Source organism: Chiloscyllium plagiosum, chromosome 7 (genome assembly GCF_004010195.1).
Source record: "Chiloscyllium plagiosum isolate BGI_BamShark_2017 chromosome 7, ASM401019v2, whole genome shotgun sequence".
Lineage (NCBI taxonomy): Eukaryota > Metazoa > Chordata > Chondrichthyes > Orectolobiformes > Hemiscylliidae > Chiloscyllium > Chiloscyllium plagiosum.
In genome coordinates this window covers 86,449,472-86,456,637 of record NC_057716.1, presented here as the reverse complement: position 1 = coordinate 86,456,637, position 7,166 = coordinate 86,449,472, and the positions used below count along the sequence as shown (strand labels likewise).

The 7,166-nt window shown below is 42.5% G+C and overlaps 1 protein-coding gene across 1 annotated transcript in view; it reads left to right on the top strand.

Moving 5' to 3' along the window:
- The window catches only part of lypd6 (LY6/PLAUR domain containing 6), a 32,088-nt gene that overhangs the window by 20,063 nt on the left and 4,859 nt on the right, over positions 1–7,166 (top strand). The window contains exon 3 of the mRNA XM_043694593.1: positions 6,283–6,381. Within this exon, the coding sequence (XP_043550528.1) occupies positions 6,283–6,381 (99 nt within the window). The remainder of the gene's footprint in view (positions 1–6,282; positions 6,382–7,166) is intronic.

Here is a 7,166-nt window from a genome sequence, read left to right as displayed (position 1 = left end):
CGATGGAGGGGTCCAAAGACCTGCATATCCTTGGTGGAGTGGGAGGGGGGAGTTGAAGTGTTGAGCCACAGGGTGGTTGGGTTGTTTGGTCCGGGTGTCCCCGAGGTGTTCTCTGAAACGCTCCGCAAGTAGCTGGCCTGTCTCCCCAATATAGAGGAGGCATCATCGTGTGCAGAGGATGCAATAGATGATGTGTGTGGAGGTGCAGGTGAATCTGTGGCGGGTATGGAAGTTTCCTTTGGGGCCTTGGAGGGAGGTGAGGGGGGAGGTGTGGGCGCAAGTCTTGCACCTCCTGCGGTTCCAGGGGAAGGTGCCGGGAGTGGAGGTTGCATTGGTGGGAGGTGTGGATCTGACGAGGGAGTCACGGAGGGAGTGGTCTTTACGGAATGCTGATAGGGGAGGGGAGGGAAATATATCCTTGGTGGTGGAGTCCGTTTGGAGGAGGGGAATGAGCCTACCATGGGGAACCCTATCAAATGCCTTGCTGAAATCCATTTACACCACATCCACTGCTCGACTGTCGTTGACCTGTCTTGACACCTTCTCAAAGAACTCAATAAGATTTGAGGCATGACCTGGCCCTTACAAAGCCATGATGACTGCCTTTAATCACACTATGCTTTGCCAAATATGTCATAAATCCTATCCCTCAGAATTCTTTCCAAAACTTAGCTGACCACAGACTTGAGACTGACTGGTCTGTAATTGCCAGGGATTTCCCTATTACCCTTCTTTAAAAGTGGAACAATGTTCGTCTCCTTCCAATCCTCCGGTACAACTCCCGTGGAGAGTGAGGAGGCAAATATCCTCGCCAGCGGCTTAGCAACCTCCTTTCTCGCTTCCCGGAGCAGCCTAGAATAAATCTGGTCTGGCCCTGAGGATTTATCAATCTTAATGTTTTCTAATCTGATGAATAGGAACCTGCAAATAAATGAAGCATCATTAGGTAGTAACTGCTTGCTAATGCAAGCAAATGTCTTCAAGTAGGTTTCTTGATACTCGCTAGCAAACTTTTTACCTTGCTGTTTAATACTGGTTGGAGAATCTGATGTTTCCCTCTTGCTATTGAAAACCTTATTTCTTCCAATCTTACCCTAGTTTCCCAATTGACCCACCGATGCCTACATCATTCAGGGGCTAGGAAGATTCCATCTTCTCATTCACTTCCTCTATATGGCTGACCCCTCGATTGAATGATCCTTGGGCATTTTGGGGGCTTTTGAGGATGAATTCAGCCTTCCACTGCCAACCCCTGCCACTGCCACTGTGTATTTTGAGGAAATCACAGTGAGGAAATCACTGTGTCCCTGTCAAAGCCTACTCCACACTGTGGTCCAAGGATATTGAACCTCAGTGCAAGACTTGCCAAAACAGTCCCAGTAGGATAGGTGGACTCTATCTAATTAGAGATTGGCTCTGAGATCCTTAGAAGAAGCTATCTGATATTGAAAGGATCTTTTTTTTCACACAAATAAGTGAATTTGTTTACTTTCCTAGTTGCCAAAACAGTGATGTCATACCTGACACTTGCTGTTGGAGTTAGATAAGAGTTTAATGGTGTTAGAGTAACCTCATCTGGTCAAACATCATTAATAATAATTGTTTTATGTGAACGCACTGTGTTAGATGGAATGCCACAACAAAACAAATAGTGTTAAACAATCATTACCTATGACATCATGCATTTTGGTGGCACAATTACACACAAATAAACAACTTTAAGGTTAATCATTTCAGAAAGGGCAACGCCATGCCAAGCATTTGAACTATTCATTATTACTAGATTTTAAAGTGGGTCTTTCAGAGGTGAAGGAATGCTTCTTCTTTCAATCATTATTAATAGATTACACACCAACCTTGATCTGAAATTAAGGAATGTTGTCATTTTAATCTGTGATCTAGATGATTACTTTACCACGACCTTGTCCTCTTATTTAAACAAAAAAGTTTTACGTTAAATGTTTTAAAAGTTTAAAATGGTCAATTATTTTTGACACATTCACAGCATTTCTCAGTTGTGCCACCAACCATTCCAGTTCTTAAAGTTTATGTTAGGACTTGTTGAGAAGCCTTCTGAGGAGCGTGACTCACATTGATGAGACAATGGATTAACAAAATGTTTATCGCCCTGAGTTTGAAGTTTGTATCTCCTGTTACTATGCAACAAGTGTGCAGTAGATCACAAGACTGATGTTTGCAAAGAATTGTGGATGAAAGGCTTTTAAATCTTGATGACACAATTATAATCCCGATTAATATATTTTACGTTGCATATGTACTGGTGTCACTCCTATCCCTAGCAACAACACAGAACAGATCTGTTGTTGAGAACAGAAATGAAGTTCCTGCATGCTGCCTGATCTAATCTGCCATTACAGTTTCTGCAGATTATTGTTACCTGATGAGACAATACTTACATTAGCTCCTATAACATAACAACTACTTGTGAGTAATGTATTACTGAAAGATTCATCGTCATTTATTACAGTTGCTGGTACCTACATCTATTATAATCATAGGTGCTTCTATATCTGGGCTAGTACTGTGCAATTCAGTTACAGTTAGCACACTTCCCACAGAATGTCATGCTGCAAATGGCCCTAGTAAGATGGAGTCTGAAACCTTTACATCATCAGGTCAAAGGAAATGATACAGTGATGACATCATGAACATGTCTCTTAAAGACATGTTGCATACGGAGACATAACACTGCCCAAGCCAAGCCTTATTCACTGACCTTATTACCAACACCTACTTAACTGTATCTACAAACATTTGCTATGAAGATTTATTTTTGGAATAAGTGAATTAACACTCTCAAACAAATAACGTTCTGGCCTGCAAGACGTAAGGCTGAGCTGGGCTCCATCTCTCCTCCAAATGTCATTCTACTTCTTTTGGCCCTTGTCACAAACATGTTCTCCCTGACTTTCCTCGTATGTTTCCAATTCCAAATGGATTATTGGTATCTCTGAGCAGCAACAGTCATTATGTTGCTTTTGTTAAGATTCTCTCCGTAGCTTTCAGGAGGAAGTTTTTTTGAGATCCAATATAGCAGTATAATGTACAGATTTAAAGTAGGGCATTCAGATTTAAATTGTGATAAAGATTGTATGCAATGCTTTTATAAATAAATCAGGACTTTATTCCATTGTTTGGGTTGTTGTGCGCTTGCTGCCTGTTGCTGTGAACATTGATTTTAAAATGGCTCTGTCTTGCATTCATGACCATTTTCAATTTGGTCACAACAACTTGATAATTTGGTATTTGTTATGGTATTTGTTATAATTTTCAATTAGTTTGTAACATTTATTTTATCCGGTCACTTAAATGAACAAACTTTCGTAGAAAAATGAGATGTCTGTAGAAGTTAAGACTCCCATAAATTGCTTCAACAAATGGTGAAAGTAAAGACCCTTTGTTTTTGCTTCAAATGATTATAGTTATAGAACGGTCTGAAATGCAGAGTAGACATACAATGACCTAAGTCAATTTTACATCTGTAGCTTGTATAAATCTGTCAAAAATAGGCTGGATTTTGTTATTAAAGGAACCTTAGTTCGTCTTTTATAATTGGACATTGTTAACAATGACGACCAGGAATGAATAACAGCCTTAGATGTTCAGATGATAGGATCTGTCAAACCGATATTCTGTCTGTAGGTTCACACTTACTTAGAATTGACAGTTTTAAGTGATGTATATACACAATTATTTCTGTGTTCTTCAAGTTGCTATGAATCCTATCAATTTTACACTAACCAAATGTCTCTCTCTTTGAATCAGTGCCAATTTTTATTCTGCCTGAGAACTTTCCTGTGATGTGCTTTAATGTATTGCCTGACGGTTCCCCATCCAATCATAGCACCAGAAAAACTGGTGGTGGCAAAAGTGACCATTTAGAAGCCCTCCCTTCAGCCAAAACGTGCTGGAGTAAGGCTGGTGGGACCTGCAAACTTCTTGGAAGCTGCCCTGCCCATGGAAGCTGCAGCTCTATCAGTCTAACAGTGTCAGAGTTTCAAAGGATGTGTGGGCAGGTTTGCCAGCAGGCCCATACAAAAGGCCTCATAAATCCTTGATCTGGATCCACCTGGAATCCTGTGAACAGTTCTGCTCCCCTTGTCTATAGGAAGATATACTGGCGGTGGAGGCGGTCCAAAGAAAGTTTTCACTTGGTTGATTCTGGGTAGGGAGGGGTTTTTTATGAGGAGGGTTTGAGATGGTTGGGCAGTCACTCGTGGGAGTTTAAAAGAATGAGAGGAGGCCTTGTTGAAACATTTAGAATTACTAGGCGGCTTGACAGGGTAGATGTGGAGGTTTTTTCCCCTAGTTGGAAAGCCTAGAACCAGAGAGCATAATCTCAGATTAAGGAGTTAGATTTTTTATAAGAGATGAGGGTTCATACATTAGGTTTACCTTACATGAGGGTCAATGGTCAGCACAAAATCGTGGGCTGAAGGGCCTGTTCTGTGCTGTACTGTTCTATGTTCTATGAGAACTTTTTCTCTCTCAAAGGGTGGTGGATATGTGGAATTCTTTACTATCGGGGATTTCCGCAACTCATAGAAATATAGGAATGGGATTAGACCATTCAGCCCCTTGAGCCTGTTCTGCCATTCATTGAGATCATGGCTGATCTGTGGCCTAAAAACAAAAACTTACCTCTCTCAGATTTAAAATTAGCAACTGATCCAGCACCCACTTCTGTTTGAGGAAGTTCCAAACTTCTACGACACTTCATGTAAAGAAGTGCTTTCTAACATCTCTTCTGAGTGGTCTGGGTTCCAGTTATCACACTGTACTCTCTACTTCTGGAATCGAGAATCTCCAACCAGTGGAAAAAGATGATCTTTATCTACCCTGTCTTTTCCTGTTGATATCTTGAAAATTTCAATCAGGTCACCATTTAACCTTCTAAATTCTTGAGGAAACAGGCCTAATTTGTATACCTCCTGCTCTAACTTCACCCCTGAAGTTCAGATATTATTCTCGTAAACTTACATTGTACTCTCTCCAATGCAAATGTATCCTTCGTAAAGTGTGGTACCCAAATCTTCTCACAGTACTCCAAGTGAGGTATGATGCAGCATGATGTCTGCAACTTTGTACTCCTGCCCTCGAGGTAAAAAGGCCAGTTTTCCATTAGCTTTTTTGATTATTTTCTCCATCTGTTCATGACAGGTGAAAATCCTATGCACCAGATCCCCCAGTTCTCTTTAGACATCCCCTGTATTTTACTTCAAATCTCTAGGAAGTACCCTTTTCAATCCAAAATGGATAACCTCAAAATGGATAATCTGAGTTGAAATCCATCTGCCATAGTTTTTCCTATTCATGTCGTCAGTATCCCTTTGTAATTTTATGCAACTGTCTGCACTGTCTACAAAGCCACCCAACTTTGTTTCGTTTGCAAATTTAGATGTTTGACTTTTTATGCCATTATCCAAGTCACCAATAAATACTCAGGGAGGCTTCGGGGCTAGGAAGTTGTGAGATTTCCAGAGATGTGGCTGGGAAGGAAGGATGGGGTGGGGTTGGAAGGTGCTATGTCCTCAGGGATGGATGGAGGGGAGGCATACTTGGATGGTACACATGATGGGCAAAAAGCATCCTCTAATCATAGCAACATTTATCCCTCCTGCTGTTTTAAACACCTTAAGAAAAATCATGAAACCCATTAATACGGCCAAACCATTTAAGTGGAATAACTAAATGTTGATTTCAGGTTCATCAGTCTTTTAAACCACAAATTCATATTGAAGCTTTCCTTAGAGGGCACAGTGGCTCAATAGTTAGCACTGCTGCCTCACACCACCAGGGACCTGGGTTCACTTCCAGCCTCAGGCGACTGTCTGTGTGGAGTTTGCACAATCTTCCTGTGTCTGCATGGGTTTCCTCCCACAATCAAAGATGTGCAGATTAGGTGAATTGGCCATGCTAAATTGCCCATAGTGTTCAGAGATGTGTAGGTTAGGTGTATTAGTCAGGGGTAAATATAGGATAGGGGGAATGGGTCTGGGTGGGTTACTCTTCAGAGGGTCGGTGTGGACTTGCTGATTTGAAGGGCCTGTTTCCACACTGTAGGGATTCTAGCATTCTATAAAATCAGATACCAGTCCATGTGTGAGAGGAAAGTATTGACATTGAGGCTTATGTACCCTTTTCATCATCCTCCTCACAATACTGTCCTGCTGTATTTCGTTCCTTTCGTCATTTAAAGTAACAGTAGTCAAATATTATTGCTGGAGCTTTTTGATCAAATGTTCGTTTGTTCGTTTGCAGCAACACCTTTTCCTGGTGGGTTCAAATGCTTTACGTGTGAAAATGCAGCAGATAATTACGAATGCAACCGCTGGGCACCAGATATCTACTGCCCCAGAGGTATGTCCAGACTGTGGGGAAATGCTATCATCATACACAACAGCTTTGTGCAGCTCAGTAAGTCTCTGCTGCCATACTTATTTCATCAAGATTCACACCTTTGATACCCTACCCATTCCCACACATGCCATGCACATCGACATTTTAACTGGAGTGGGTATAATAAAAGGGATAAGGTGAGGGAGGGTTTTTCCCTGGCAAGAGAAAGTGGATGGATTTGATGGCATGCAGAGGCAAGTACTAAATCCCTTGGAATGTATGTCGGATCATGACTCCAACACCAGTTCCAATACCGAACAACCCAGATGGCTTCCTTCTTCAAAGACCGCAATTTCCCCCCAGACATGGTCGACGATGCTCTCCACCGCATCTCCTCCACTTCCCGCTCCTCTGCCCTTGAGCCCTGCCCCTCCAACCACCACCAGTTCAGAACCCCACTGGTCCTCACCTACCACCCCACCAACCTCCATATACATCGTATCATCCGTCATTTCCGCCACCTCCAAACGGACCCCACCACCAGGGATATATTTCCCTCCCCTCCCCTATCAGCATTCCGAAAAGACCACTCCCTCCGTGACTCCCTCATCAGGTCCACATCCCCCCACCAACCAGCCTCCACTCCCGACAAATTCCCCAGCAACTGCAAGAAATGCAAAACTTGCGCCCACACCTCCCCCCTTACTTCCCTCCAAGGCCCCAAGGGATATTTCCATGTCCACCATAAATTCACCTACACCTCCACACACACCATCTATTGCATCCGCTGCACCCGATGTGGCCTC